At 49.3% G+C, this 15,563-nt stretch overlaps 4 protein-coding genes across 4 annotated transcripts; 2 read left to right on the top strand and 2 right to left on the bottom strand.

The window, feature by feature from the left end:
* Positions 1-123: 123 nt before the first annotated feature.
* On the top strand, positions 124-1,978 carry LTR84_006615 (uncharacterized protein; the record flags this gene model as incomplete). The annotated part of the gene is made up of 4 exons (XM_064850175.1): positions 124-761; positions 814-1,122; positions 1,175-1,660; positions 1,720-1,978. 4 exons carry the CDS (start codon positions 124-126, stop codon positions 1,976-1,978), a joined length of 1,692 nt encoding a protein of 563 aa, XP_064703062.1.
* Positions 1,979-3,780: 1,802 nt separating this feature from the next.
* On the bottom strand, positions 3,781-5,125 carry LTR84_006614 (uncharacterized protein; the record flags this gene model as incomplete). The annotated part of the gene is made up of 2 exons (XM_064850174.1): positions 3,781-4,714; positions 4,776-5,125. The coding sequence occupies 2 exons, from the start codon at positions 5,123-5,125 to the stop codon at positions 3,781-3,783; spliced, it is 1,284 nt and encodes a 427-aa protein (XP_064703061.1).
* A 6,060-nt stretch (positions 5,126-11,185) lies between these two features.
* LTR84_006613 (uncharacterized protein) lies at positions 11,186-12,853 on the top strand (the record flags this gene model as incomplete). Its single annotated transcript, XM_064850173.1, has 1 exon — positions 11,186-12,853. One exon carries the CDS (start codon positions 11,186-11,188, stop codon positions 12,851-12,853), a length of 1,668 nt encoding a protein of 555 aa, XP_064703060.1.
* A 1,827-nt stretch (positions 12,854-14,680) lies between these two features.
* On the bottom strand, positions 14,681-15,500 carry RPL17 (60S ribosomal protein L17; the record flags this gene model as incomplete). Its single annotated transcript, XM_064850172.1, has 3 exons — positions 14,681-15,021; positions 15,198-15,414; positions 15,498-15,500. 3 exons carry the CDS (start codon positions 15,498-15,500, stop codon positions 14,681-14,683), a joined length of 561 nt encoding a protein of 186 aa, XP_064703059.1.
* Between the last annotated feature and the right edge of the window lie 63 nt (positions 15,501-15,563).

Below are 15,563 nucleotides of genomic sequence, written 5' to 3'. Positions count from 1 at the left end.
AAGAGCTACTGCAAGGGTTTGCCTGCGCACGCCTCGCTAGATTTCTACCTCTGACCATCCTCCAAGTGATTACTTCCTGCACCAAACCATATCTGACGAGCACATCGCCGACCACTACTCAAAATGTCAGGACTTGATGTCGAGGCTTTGCTTGACTCCACCGCCAACAACGATGTGAAGGACTCTCCCAAAGATCGGGAGGATCGACATCGCAGCGATCGGTCAGAACGTCGTGACAAAGACAAGCACCGTGATGGATCCCGCGATCGTGACCGAGATCGCAAGAGAAGAGACCGCAGCCGCGAACACCGCAGAGATCGAGACAATGACTTAAACAGTCCCCGCAGCGACCATGGAAGCGCTAATGGAAGCCATAGGAGCAGCAGACGACGCAGTCGTAGCCGTGACGATGACAGAAGACGCTCCAAGAGAGACGACGACTCATACCGTAAGCGGTCTCGTTCACCCGAATACGATCGATATTATCGACCCAGTGGACGATCCAAGCGTGACGATGATGAGCGACGGGATCGTGATCGAGACCCCAAGGATCGACGTCGTTCGGGAAGTCCACGTCCTAGTACCAAGGGCAAGACACCTGAACCACAGCTTACTGAGGATGAGCGTGATAGGAGAACTGTTTTCGTTCAACAACTCGCCGCTCGTCTGCGAACCAAAGAATTGATTGCATTTTTTGAGAAGGTTGGTCCTGTCAAAGAGGCACAAATCGTTAAGGATCGTGTGAGTGGTCGATCAAAAGGGTACGCAAAGTCCACTCTCCCATCCCAAATCTATTTTACTAACTGAGTGCAGTGTCGGTTATGTCGAATTCAAAAAAGAAGATTCTGTACCTCTTGCTATCCAGATGACAGGACAAAAACTGCTCGGTATCCCAATCATTGCCCAGCTTACCGAAGCAGAAAAGAATCGTCAAGCTCGCAACCCTGAGGCCACCAGTGGAAACCACAACTCCATTCCCTTCCATCGTCTCTATGTGGGAAATATTCATTTTAGCATCACTGAATCAGACTTGACCAACGTTTTCGAGCCATTCGGTGCATTGGAATTCGTTCAACTCCAGAAAGAAGAGGGTGGTCGCAGCCGTGGATATGGTTTTGTTCAGTAAGTTGTTCCGTACCCTTGAATAATCCTCAGTGATCTAACAAGTCATCAGGTTCCAGGATGCTGGTCAAGCTCGTGAGGCTCTTGAAAAAATGAATGGTTTTGACCTCGCAGGACGTCCAATTCGAGTCGGTCTCGGAAATGACAAGTTCACACCAGAATCCACTGCCAATCTTCTCCAACGATTCCAAGGGCAAAATGGCCCACCTGGAAATTATCAAGGATCTGCTTTCTCAGGTTCCGGTGGTCGAGGCTCCCATGCAGGTGGTGCAGCAGGCACCTTTGACCGAGCTGGTGGCCGCGACAACGACAAGGGTCAAGGTGGCGCAAGTGCTCTTGATGACACTGATGTTGCTGGTGTGAACTTCAGCAACTATAGCCGAGATGCATTGATGCGCAAATTAGCTAGAACCGATGAACCTGTCGATGCAGGCCCGAAACGAGCGGCAGCTCCAAAGAAAGAAACCAAGCCACTGCCTGTTAATGTTAGTCAGGCTAGCAGATGCGTTCTGCTCCGGAACATGTTTGATCCCACAGAGTACGTTTCCCCTCAATCCTTGTTCGTTCAGGACCGGATATGCTAATCAATTTTAACAGGGAAGAAGGCGACGCTTGGGTCAAGGAACTCGAAGACGATGTCCGTGCTGAATGCGAAGAGAAATACGGGCATGTCGTGCACATCTCACTTGACCCCAATACTCAAGGCGACATCTATCTCAAATTTGAGCGTGTTTCTGGTGGTGAGAATGCTATCAAGGGGCTGAATGGACGCTACTTTGGCGGTAGGCAAATCTCTGCACAGCCAGTTGTTGACGCCGTCTACAGCAGCTTGTTTTCCAGAACCAAAGCCCTCTAGACCACATGATCAGACACGACTGAGTTTGGAAGAGATGCAATGCAGCTACGGCGAAGTTCTCAATCACGCTGGATGAAACTACTTACAAGTCTCATTGACATGCCCACTATGAAGAGTTTGAGATCAAGACTCGACTCTGCCCATAATGGAATCGAGAAAGATTTCCAACTTGGCATCAGATAATCTTGTTGACATGGCTTCTAGTTCTTCTGCACTCAAAAAATCAGGATCAAGTCGATGGCGACCACCTCCACCTACCTCTTGAATGACAGATAACCAATCTACAATGAAATGATCACCATCCCTGGTAGGTCTCTGATGCCACTGGTAGCACCCCATTGTATCTACACAGTTTTCACGTGTTTCGAGTCTTCCCATCAAATAGACTCGATAGAGGGAAGAACCATCACTTTTTACCATTGCTTCTTTCTCTTCCGTACTACTCTCGCTGTAAACCCAACATCCTTGCGCTCATACGAAATCCTTTCCATGAAGAAAACGTAGTATGGCTTCAGCACCAGTGTCGCTGGCGCATCTTACAAAGCGGTGAGCATGCGCCATACCTTGGTGGCGATCAAGACCATTGACAACACGACGGAAGGGCGCCTTTAGTCAATTGTAAGTACCTACCTTCCTAGGTGGTCTCCATTCTGCGCGGAAGCCTGGCTGCCTCCAGGTAACCCCAGATATGGGACGGGATCTACGTAGTTACTATTAGGATTCGGCGACGCGATGACGCAAGAGGTGGTGGAATGGTGTACACTAGTAGTATTTTCCACGTTGAATGGATTGTTGCAGATTCCAGGTTGCTACTTTTTGAGGGTGAAGGCGACCATTTGTTGCGTGGTGGTCTTGTCGACGAGTGCCGTGGATTTAACCAGGGAATATAAATTCTTTCGTGGACTGGCTTCTCCGCGCCATGGGTTTGGCCATCCGGGACACTGACAAGTTTATGAGCGAGAGTCTTGAGGGATCAGGATTTCTATGTAGAACGACTACTCAATGACTTTCTGAGAATCGTGCTCAATATTCCATTTCTATCACAGGTTGCACTCGGGGAAATGGGCCGGATCATACCACACACCAACAATCACTGCAGTGGTTGCTGTGGGTCGTCCCTACTTTCCATTTCCTACACCTCAACACGGTCTTCGACATTGATCTGTAGTAGTAAGAGGTGGCTTTTTTTCTCTAAAGCTATGTGATATCCTCAACGTAGAAGTAGTTCGCTCCGAAGTCGTTCTCTTCCGTGATCATTTCGGTAGTTTTCCTCAGTACATATCCTCGCACGCGAGATATGACCTCCTGTCGACAGATGAATGCTCTTCTTATTCGCCTATATGAATAGACTAGGAGCTGCTACAGACATCAATCACAAGTTCCAACGCTGAACAGGGACAAATCTAGGACTTGAAAATTGACGCTTATGGGACAAATTTCTTGATACGGCTGAGGTCGCCGTCTAAGACGCTTTTTGGAGACTGCGAAAATGGCTCCATTGATCTGTGCTTGAAGCAAGGTATAGCAATTACCCCGGGTATTTTGATCAATACTTTTGATTGAACTTTTGGCCAGCTCCAGGTAATGGTATAGGCCGTTAGTGGGTTCCGTGCATGATGAGTGCGCGTAGGCCTATTGGGTTACCGACGACCTCCTGCGGTGCTCACATTCGGTACAAATCGAGTGAATCTGACTTGCAGCGCACTTATCCCCAAATATCGATTAAGACATACAGAATCATAGTGACCGCAAACATAGAAATACCCACGAGCCTTACCTCATGCGTATTCATATCTTGCTTTTCAGTATGACTCTCGTGTTCGAAGGAGTTGCAATTTGCGCTCCTGGATCCGCCTCTCCTCGTTCTCAAGATATTGTAACTCAAGATCTTCAATCGTCGTGGCAGTTCCTAAGTTACCGTGCACAGGTGGCTGCACCGTACTGGCAGTAGGGGGAGATGCTCTCCATTCTGCCCCCATATCTACCAGTCGCGGCGGTACCGCCGAAGTATCAGGTGGCCGGGATGAGTCTGCCATAGCTGAATCTGCTCGGCTGCTCGTTTGCAGACTTGAGTTCGTTGGCTCTCTCCTAGAGGAGCCGGAAACTTCATAGAGATGAACACTATCCAATTCCTTTGTGCTTGTTGGATAGTTTGACCCTGGAAGCTCAAAGTGTTCGGCAGGTGCGGACCGATTTCCACCTTGCTCTTTCCTCAGGTCAGTAGGACTGGGCAGCTCGACCACTCCTTGACTTGGTTTCCTTGTGCTAGTTGCGTCCAGTTCGGGTTTGCCAGTGTATTCAATCTCCTGTTTCATGGGAATCTTTTGCCTTTGCCTCCACTTTTTCCGGAAAAACAACCAGAGAAGGGCAAGAACAAGAATAACAGCCACGCCTACAGCCCCACCGATCCCAGCCTTTGCCCCTGTGCTGAGGCCACTACTTGTAGTTGTTGTATTGGCAGAGGAAGGGTTGCTCGCGGTGGGAGAAGCAATTACTTCACTCGTAGTGTCGCTTGTCACGACCCGCCCAGGTGTATAACCAGAAGGGAAAAGAGACAGGTCACTTTGTTCGTATTCGACAAGAACATGCTCCATCATTACAGTGCCTGGATTGACTAGCTGAGTCGCGCTCCCAGGGTAGTAGAGAAGTACCATGGTCGAGGTGGTGTAGATACTTGAGCACATCCTTTCCCAGCCGGGCACGGCGTCATCTCCATCCCCTGGGGCGTGAAACTCACTAGGAAGAGAGGTTTCAGCCGTCATTCTAGCCTTGCAAGGCTCAAGATGGGACAACGTACCTCGGACAGCATTGTACTTGTGTTATGGAGCTGCTCAGAGTCGTTGTCCAACCACTTGTATAACCATCTGGACAAATACCGGGACTCCATGTGGCGCTGCCGTAGATTTTCGCGCCGGAAGGAAAGCAACTTGCGTAATAACTGTTGAACGTGGCGTAGCTCCGTATGAGAGGAGTGAAAGTTCCGGTTGGCACTGCGGTAAAGGAGATGCTCTCGCAGTATGCTGGAGCAGTGAAGATGGTTGTGAGTGCTACTGGTTGGCCGGACTGTGCGATTGATGACACGGCTGAGGCGGCGCTCGAGGTAATCGACGATGTTTCGGCGGGGTCTGTGGTCGCTAAGCTCGACATATTGGGCGAATTAGCCAATGTCGGTGACAATAGTCGCGAGAGCGCTCAGCACCTTGTCAGCTCCTGAAGTATTGGATCAAGAACAATGAGTTGATGCTCCCACTGTGGAGTGTTCAAATGTACTTAGCATCTACAATCCAATGCTATCAGATCATTTGCCTTGCGCAGTCGCAAACCAGCGCAGGCTTGAGGTGTAGAAGCTCGCCATCGTTGGCTCTTCGTATTCCCCCTCGTCTTGGCATGCGATGGGTTGTTCGAGACCTGTGGCCAGCCTGGGGGAAGAGGCAAGGTCCGTAAAGCTCGGGCTTCCCTGTATATCTTGGATTCGGTGACGCTGATGGAATCAATTTTGACCGCATAAATTTTTGGTGACTGGGAGTTCGGACACAGTGGGTGGACCCATGGCTGCAGGAGCTGGATCCCGCGAAAGACGCGTCAATATGGATAGGTCACCTCCTGCGGATTGGGCTGCTCTAATTCCTAATCTTCCGCTGTTCTTGAATGTTACTGGGCTGTTGAAACGGTGTGCCGCGGGAGGCTGAGAGATATAATAACTTATGAACTGAAGCTTACACCTCCGTGCCATGAGTTCTCGGCCCCCTAGCGCGTTTTTATAGATTTTTATAATTAATATTTTCTTCATAAATAAGCTTTAGAGAAGAGATTAAAGACTCTCATGCCAGACTTCAACAAAGCCCATTGCGACAAACAGATTTTGGGAATTTGCTGCTGGGCAGCATAAGTGGTGGAGTATTGGGGGTGAGTCAGTGACGGGATTGCAGGTGTCAAGTGGATACGGCGTGGTGCGAAACGGATAGATATCCCTGCGCAGCAAGACGAGAGAGAGCAGCTCTTGGGATGCGAGCCCAACCACAGATTCGGAGGACACCCGTCCCCCGGAGTACCCTCACTTTAGGGGACACTTTGTCCGAAAAGATTCTTGAGAGTCAGCTATCTGACCATAGCTGTGATCCGTAGCCTCCTCATCATTCAGACCCACACCACAGTTGGCAAGATGCCAAAAAGGCCAAGCGGCCTTATTGGCCACATGCTCATCATCACTATACTCAACACCACTGTCGGTGTTCACATTAGGAACATCCGCAATGTCGTCGACGACATCATCCAAAACTGTTGGTGAGACATATTGGTTCTCGTCAAGTTGGGCAAAGAGGAAGTGAGCTCCCGCATTGCAAGGGCAAAAGAAGCAGGTCGATAGCTTCAGCCTCTGACTGAATGAACTCAGGGTGTACCGTAGAACAATCTGATAGAGACCGTGCTCCAAGGTTGATATTAGCTGCTTATTGGAGTCGTCCGTTCCAGCCCATGTTCGAGCAGCGCTTGATGACTTGCTTTGGTATCTGCATCTTTTCTGAAGAACTCCTTTATTGCGGTGTGTAGATTGACCGTGGTAAACAGAGTCATAAGCTGAGTCCCAGTGAGAACGAGGAGTGAATGCCAGGGGTTCAGTGTAGTTGCCAAGCCCTGTATTGTCGATGGAGTCTTTCCATAATCCACTGGATTATGAGTCGTTGGACTCTCAAGGGAAGGCCGCTAGAGGTCTTCGATCATTGCTTGTAACCTGCTCTCTGGTGTAGTGCGCATGAATCGAAGCCTGGAAGCGGTAATACCACACTGACAGCCATTCGAAGTGAGTGCCCACTTAAGACTGATGCTGATAGCCGACTCCCAGCCTGCTGAACAACGATACCAATTTCAAGAGCCCAATGATAGCTCGAATACACCAACAACGAATCAATCATCTTGACCTAATCGAGAGAGCAAGAGCAATTGGTTCCTTTTTGAGATCTGATGAACAAATCTCATCTGCGCAATATTAACCCCTTTGAACAAAATGATCTCGACAAGCTTTGATCATGGGAAGTGGCCATGATCTTCCCCGGAGTCTCTGGTTATTGTTCTGCTTGGCCAAACAATTGAACTGCCGTAATGGCGATTGGGGTCGCCAGGGGCTGCTGTACAAACTCAAATGGACAGCCAGCCTCAGTGGTGACTGGGCGTCATTGTTGACGCAAAGCTCATCAGGATACGACAGTATATCGCAAGGCTATCACCCCTATAACTCATCTCACGTGACCAGTGTTTGAACCCTGCCACTTGAAATTGCTGAGATTGCGGCCAAGCTTATCGTCAAATCGAGAGTTCGACAGTCGAAGTTCTTGTTCTATTGCACTACTTTCTAAATAGGTGCTTCGAGTAGCCGAGCATTACCGATGGTCTAGAGGAGCTTCTCTGACGGCTTCCACGATATGATAGAAATAGTCCGTTCGGCCAAGATGCTCGTGAGATATTGAATAACGAGCGAGGTAGTTGTCCATCTCCAACCATGACCTCCAGATCGCCTTTGACATCTTCAAACCGAAGTGACGAGGTTGAAGAATCGCCCGCTCGGTCTTGACGAGATTCTGGAGATGGTCCCGGTAGATTAGCAACAATTTAGGGCTTGGCGCTACCACTGGGCAGGACGACTTGGCTGAGTCGAAAGGGCTGGCCCGGAACATCTTGATAATGTGATGGTGTGTCTGGCTTTGGGAATATTCAAGCCATTTGGCGGTGGTCAAGATCGAGCAGCAACCAGGAGATTGTGGATCTGTGGTTGACTTTCAGCTGAAGATTGACCAGGGTGTTGTCCAGTCGCCAGGTGGGGCCACATAAATTGGCAGGAGGAGCAAGCTCAGACAGCCATTTCAGACATCTTTTGCCCAGATATCTTTATATAGGTTGGATGAGAAGAGGATTGTTTGCTTGAATGTGTACGTGGGTATCTTTATCGAGCAGACCGGCCAAGGCAACTCTGAGCTCTGGTATTCTAATCTTCTTCTTCTCCACCCAGGTCACCAGTGCCCGTCTTGTGGACATTATGGAGCGGAAAAGGTATAGAAAAGACAAATGAGCTCTGGTGGCAGCGACTCGATCAATCCAAGGCCAGGAAAGTCCTCGTCAACCAAGCAGATTGAAATGCTTTGTGCTGGATGAGGATGGTGTTCTGCAAATCTGGTTTGCTAGTCGTATAGCGGATCTGAGAACATGTTGGCAAAGGGAAGGCACAAACAGGCATGATTGTGTTTGTTATTGACCCATTCTTCGCTTCTGAGGCTGAAAGGGTCAAAAGGGGATGAAAGAGAAGGACTGGTGGGAAGCAGATCCGTAAGGTGAGACCTTAGGAGTATCTTGACGTGGCTACTGGTCCATGACGCGACTCGGATGGTTCTTCACCAGTGCAAGCCCTCATTGAGTGGGTGAGGAATCGGAAGAATGATGAGGACCGTGAATTGAGGAAGGAGAAGGACATGGTCCTAGAGGAGAGTGGATGAAGCAGAGACTTATATAGGAGAAGGGGAGCATTCAAACGAAGGATAAAACGGGTGACAGCATCAAGAACAGAAGGGCAAGAAGGATAAACGGTATCTTGAAATCAACGCGTTCGCTCTTGATGATTTATGCCTGCTCACGGCGAACGGAGTAATGAGTACCTACCTAAGTATGGTACCCACCGTAGGGGCATAGTATTTCCTCAGCCACGTCGAGTACCAGTGACGGAGTGAACGCTGCCGTGTCCTCCGAGGCGCTCTTCCTGCCTCAGACGCGTCTTCTCATCCTCACAAACCGCACGCACTTGCTTGCGAATAGAACAATAACCTAGATGACGATGTCATTCACCCATAATCACCAATAGACGCGTCTGGCGAGGGTTGACGGCGCCATAACGGGTTAGATGCCTTGCGAGGATCAGTTGATCCTTTCCAGCGCATCTTCTTTCATCATTGCCAACCTTCTTCTTCTTCTTTTCTCTCTTTCTCCTCCTCTCTTTCTTCCGCTTACCACACACTCTTCCTTTTGCTCTCGATTTCTCTTGCCCACAAACATCACCTTTACGGTGGTCTTCCCTTTGGGGAAGACAAAGCCCGAGGGGCTTAAGCCGCCCTCTTTATGGTAAGATGGCAGATCTGGTGCGTCAGGCATCAGGCACCAGGCATCAACCACTCCACTCAAAAGGCAACGTACTGACTTTGTCCAGTCTGGGAGACATAAGGAGCGTAACGGATCTCCTCCTGCCCCCTACAGAGAGGCGGGGCCCTCTGTAGAGGGGCGGGAGGAGTGTTGGAATTATGTCTTCGTTAGTAAGTTGACTCTCCTTTGTTGCTTCCCGTTCCCTTGTCAATCTCCAATGGACAACGAGGTGAGAAGGAGGGTCAAGACATCCAATTCACCCACCAAGCACACCTCCGGCAAAGCACAACTCACCTGAATTCATGCCTTCTCCTTTGATGTGAGGGGATCGGTCATTGAAGACCATCGTTGCCTAGAGTCGACTTCGCTTTAACAAGGCCATGGACTTCTGCCCTCATCAATCGTCATGGCTACTTGGACCTGTCAAGACAACAGCCTCGTCAATGATGTCCATCAACACCTTTTCTGGTGGACGTGGACGTGTCTGAACCTCATGGTCGCCGGTCATCGTCACCACCAAGAAAGAGAAGTATATCAGAAACACCAGAATGGCTCTGAGTTTGAGCACCTTGATCAGACCCAATGTACGTTCACTTCCTCGCAAGATTGGGAGTCTCAGACTGACACATTGCCATCTATGTCGAGAACATCGTCACTGCTCCTCATGTAACGCCCACACGGCAAACACACTCACTTACCTCATGTTGAAGATCCAGCTGGTGCAATCCGTTCAACAAGATATCCCAGAATACAGCATACCATCTTGGAACAACAGAACGCTGGCCTCAACCCTGGCTGGACACCCAATCTGCACAACAACATATCGCCACTGATATCGCTGGCCCGACACAAGTCATTGTTGACTCAGAACTTCAGCAAACAGTATCCATACCCTTGTTGAGCCCTGCAGGGATCAGATATTTCACCAAAGGTCCAAAACACCCAAAACCAAAAGACCTTTCACACATCAAAGGCTGTTGTTGCGTGTGAAGCAGAGAAATTCACGTCGTTGTCCAAATTTGTCTTAGCGTGGTTGTTGTGGTTGAAGGGAAGTCACTGACATGGTTGCAGCAAAGTCCTTTCTAAAGGGCCCTTTAAAGAAGGGAATACCTTCTGCTTCGGTACGTGCTTCTTCCTCTCCTTATCTTTCCTCCTCCTCTTCTTCCTCTGGCTCTCCATCTCTCCATCTCCTCATCTCCTCATCTCCTCATCTCCTGGTCATCATCCATCCATCCTCGTCACCACCTTCATCACCATCATCTTCTCCTTGATCACCAGTCATTGAGACCTTGATTGTTCTTGACCCCTTTTTTCCTTCTGAAACACAAACCTCACTCTTCATCCGCCTCGTTTTCTTTGAGCTGTCTCTAGCAATGAGCTGCTTTCCCCATCACTTTGTCTTGGAAGAACCATCGGCTTTTTCATCCTCTCTTGTCAGAATCACCACGTGTCCTTCTTCCTTGATCTTTTGTCTGAGGCTTGCCTGCTCCTCTTCATCAGCTTTTGTCTGGATTTTGACCACCTTTTCTATCACAATCTCTTCCTGAAACTTGACCACCTTTTTCTCGTCATTTCTTGTCTGAAGCTTGGCCACTTTTCTCCATCCTCCTCTGTCTAAAGCTTGACTGCTCTTTTTCATCACAATTGACCACAAGCTACGGCTGTCATCCCTCGACTTCTGTCACAGACAACAGTTGGACCTCCTTCAGACTCTCTTGCCAGGCTCAAGAATTACCCTCTACATCATTTCTTGTCACACAGATCAGCAGCCCTTCCTCTTTGTTTCTTACATTGAACACTTGCAAAGACTCTTCTCATCTCTTGTCTTCAACAAAGCTGCTTTTCATTCTCATACCTCACACAATCCATCACTGTCAAACTCAACTCTCCAGAAGAATTGTGTCTTCGTTTCCTCACGGACCCACAGCAACTCACAGTCAGCCAACGTTTCGGGTTCTTCTGTAAATTTCATTTGAAACCACTTGTCTCTCACTACACACCAGCACGATTCCCACGTTGATTGATTTTCGACGGGTCACACACTCCAAGATTTCACATCTCTAACACCACTCTCAAACACAGGCGGAAATGTCGTTTAACAATGGAATGGACATGTCCTCCGGGACCTCTGTCCACCCCTCGGACGAGGGGAACGCCGAGCTTCGGCTCAGGCAGTTCGAGAGGACTGCCTCTCGGACCCAACATGAGCTTAAAACGCTCATATCCGTGCGCTCGCAGACGCCAATGTCCCAGGTGGAGAGCGTGACAAAAGAGAGAGAAATCAGGGAGCTGCAGGCTCGCCTGCAGGAGCAGGAGCAGGAGGTGCAGAGGATGCGGGCGGAGCTTGAGAGACAGCGAGTCACCATCGCAACTCAGAGCAAGGCCATCCAACAGCCATATGGCACCCCGGGCCATGGGCAAGGGCATCACCAAGCTGCAAGTTTTTATGGGCAAGGTGGCAGGCCACCCTACCCACCACCACCAGCACCACTCCTGGGACCCCACTCAGGGCCAGGCCAGCAGCAGCCAAAGCCAACACCGCCATCAGGGCTTGCATATCAACCACCAACTGGTCCGCGAGGTGCATCACAGTTTGGTTATGGACAACAACAATGGAACAATCCAGGATACCAGACAAATCAAACGTTGCCACCTCCACCACAGCCACAATTTGGACAGCACACAACGGTCAATCCTTTTGGATCTCCAGAACCAAGACCTCAGAGCAACAGATCTGGCTTCCAACCCAACAGCAAACATTCCAGCCACAGCAGCAGGTCCAACCCGCCATCTGATCCAAGAAGATCCAAGGTCATGCAAGGCAATCAATTTACACCGTCACCACAGCATGCCCGACAACCACATCAGACACCACAGATCCAGGGCCATCAACCACCTTCACATCCTTCATATCCACAAAATCAACCACTGTCATTACCTGCTCCTCTTGTTGACACTGGCAGTGTCGGTGGTGGTAACGTTGGACAATTCAAATCGACTTTCGAAAATGTGGTCAACATGACCCAAAAGTACGCCTTCGCACATGTCAACACTCCAAGCACCATCAAAGATAAAGAGATGCCACAGGCAATCAAGGACAGATTGATGAATGCCTCAACTATGACAACTGCTTTCCAGTACATGTCGTCCCCATACACTCGCTTCTTCCTTGTCACCAAAGTCATGATTCAATGGATTCTCAGGAACATCCTTGTACATGATTGCTTCCGTGGCTTGGATGCTATAGTTGACAAGGCAATTGATGACATGAAGAACCAAATCTACCAGACCACACCAGCTCAGGTCAAATTCCAACTCTTGAATAGCATTGCTATGGAAATCTTCAAGCTCAAACAGCGTCCTGACTTTGAAAACTTTCTTCAAACCCGTGCTCGTCAACGTGGAAACGAGCTCTGGGCCATCCTCAAACCCATGATGCATCAGAAAACTTCAAGAGATTGGGATGACTTGCTGGTGTTGATGATCGAGGCACACCGAGCTGCAGCTTACATGTTCACTGGTGCAGAAGAATATCGATTTGACCTTCCTAACTGTGGAGCACTATACGTCCCAGAGACCATGCTGACCAGAGATATCTTCCCAAATGTCAAGAGCGAGCAACAACTTGTGGCAGAGAGAGCACAAGTCCGTCTTGCTATCACTCCCCACCTGACTGTGAGGAGCAGTGACTCTGAAGGACATGTCATCTCGTCCACTGTGGTTCCAGCATCAGTCTTATTGAAGGTTGGGCATTGAAATCGAATCACAGAATGAACAGAAATGCAGACGTCAACAGAAGGCGGATGGACATGGTGAAACAGCAAGAGTGACTGACCAGGTTTTATGAGCATGATACCCAAAAAGCGTTTTCCTTTTCTTTTCTTTTCTTTTCTTTTCTTCTCGATGGTAATGGTAATGATCGGATGATCGGGGGCAGGAAGTGATAAATCAGGGCTGAGCTTCAGAAGAACACCAATAGACCAGATTGAACAAATCAATGATGGAAGTCCTGATGGGGAATTACAAAAGGCGTTATGAATTGCACTCTTCGGCATGAAAGCCTTCATGATGGGAGAGGAGAGATAAACTCAGAGAGTCCAGATGTCGTCATCAGGTAGACATCGCGAAAGCTCGACTGCACAATTAAGATCTGAATCAAAGCAGTCCTTGCTCTTCCACTATTGCCGTAGTTCATCATGTAGTCGTACTGGCACTTTGAGAATCCATCTCCTCAAGAGAGAAAAATGGAAAGTCAGAAGCTGTAGATGACACATACTCACCAGGAGAAGCTGACCCTTAACACTCGTAATCCATCACCCCGTCCGACAACACGGCCATGTCGTTCGCAAAGTCCTCTGCTCCCGTCACTGAAAGAGTCCCGAGCCTAGAGAGGATCTAGGAATCATCGATGGAGTCTGAATCGGCACAGGGCCGAATTTCAGTCGAGCTCCTTTCCCAGACGCTAGGCCTGATAGCGTTAGCTCGATTCCGCAGCAAAAGCCCTCATACCAGAGCCACAGCCAGCACGAGGCTTCAAAAGCGACATTCCGACGAGGCTGATCCTCTTGTGACGTGTACTTCTCTTTGAGATGGAAAGGATTGAAGACTTTCTCTAGTAGTAGGTAGTTAACCTCACTTGGAAGTGGAAGAGATGACACTGCAACTACACTACAGACTACCCGATCATTCAGCATGGAAGCGCCTTTCTATGATCGACACGTCTTTGTTCATTCTATCTTCATGGAGATTACCTAAGGTGCATTGTCATCTCAATCCTTCGGACGTCCCTTCTCTGGCGGGTGGGTGGATGGATGGATGGGTGGGGGTGTTGATAGATGGTCGATGCTGGCCATTGCTGGTCGTGTGCTTTTCATGGCATGGTGCCGAGCTGCGGTCTGCCGAGTCTGCGTGCTCGTCTGGAATCTGGGTTCACTAGGCAGGCAGGCAACAGGTCGCCATCTTTGGCGAGTGCGGTGGTTGAATACCAATACATCGATATCGAGGTTTGAGGTGTTTATTATAGCTGTGAGCGATGAATAGAGCCGCTCAATCAAGTCAAATCAAATCGCCCAGTCCTTCCTTCGTGCGCTGATAGTAATGCCATCTTGCTCATGTAAGAGAGCGCCTTGATTTTGTTAGTTGGTTGAAAGAAATGCTAGAGCCACGATCAGCAGTGAACGATGGAAGAAAACTCGAAAAAAAAGAAGCAGGCTTGGTATCAGGAATTTGTCTTTTGAATTTCCGCCGGCAAAAAAGCCTGCTACATGCTGAACTGGTTATGGTATGAGGAAGTTTTCCGTCGAGTTGTTACCACAAGTCCGATGTCGATCGCTGGTGAAATGAAGCCATGATTCTTTTTGTTTGTGAAACATGACCGCTCGAAATCTCTGCTCCCAGCCATAACGCAGAATGCGCCTTCATCACCACCCCCATTCAATGTTCCTGGCACCCACCATCGGAGGAGAATAGGGAACTCTTTGGATGGTTTGTTGTTTCCATCATCTCTAATACCGCAAGACCATCAAACGAATTGCCCTCTCCCCTTCACATCACATCGTTCGATCCCGAATCTATTTGTCTCCTCTATGATGAGGCAATGGCCTTTCGACGCTGAGCACCACGCTGTCTAGAGTTCAATCTAGGACCACTGACAGTGTCGTCAGCCTTGCTGACCTCCTCGGCGCCTTCGGTAAGGATCAATTCGATGTGGCAGGGGTTGGACATGTATGGGTTGATACGACCGTGGGCTCGGTATGTTCGGCGGCGCTGCTTGGGGGCTTGGTTGACTTGGATGTGCTTAACAATCAAGTTGGAGGTGTCGAGTCCCTTGGTGTCGGCGTTGGCTTCGGCGTTCTTGAGAAGTCCCAGGAGGAACTCGGCAGACTTGACTGGGTGGCGGGCCTTTGAGACACCGAATGCTTTGCCTGGTTAGAGTGACATGTTAGTTTTCTCTTCGGTTTTGTGATGAAAATGCCAAATCGGGTTTCAATCCAAGTTCGTTGCCCCGTTCCTCCCTCATTGAAGCGATGGGTTCGCAACGAATCTTCAGCTGTGGCATTCCATCTCTTGCAACAAAAAAATAAATACAGGGCCTTCATACCTTGTGCACTTCGTCCAGTTGATCCAGCATATCGTCTCATGGGAACAGCCTCCTTCAATTCCTGAACATTGGCGAGATATTGCAGGGCGCGCTCGAGTTTCCAACCATTGATGGCTTGTGCGGTCTCACGGGTGTTCTTGAAGCTGACTCGAAGATAACTGCCACGGCTGCGAGCCGATTTGGCACTGGGGATACGGTCGGCGGGGGCGTAGCGGACCTGTTTGTAAATGACTTGTCAGTATTTCGGTAGTCTTGTCGCTGGCGCCAGATGTCTCGGCTTTGAGGCAGGGTCGAACGTACCATCTTGTCTGTGTATGGAGGAAAAGAGATGGTCCTTGTGGTGTGTCGTTGTCAATCCGATCTTGA

The sequence above is a fragment of the Exophiala bonariae genome (genome assembly GCF_035927105.1).
Source record: "Exophiala bonariae strain CCFEE 5792 chromosome Unknown scaffold_25, whole genome shotgun sequence".
NCBI classification, from domain to species: Eukaryota; Fungi; Ascomycota; class Eurotiomycetes; order Chaetothyriales; family Herpotrichiellaceae; genus Exophiala; species Exophiala bonariae.
This window is presented reverse-complemented; position numbering and strand designations above follow the sequence as displayed.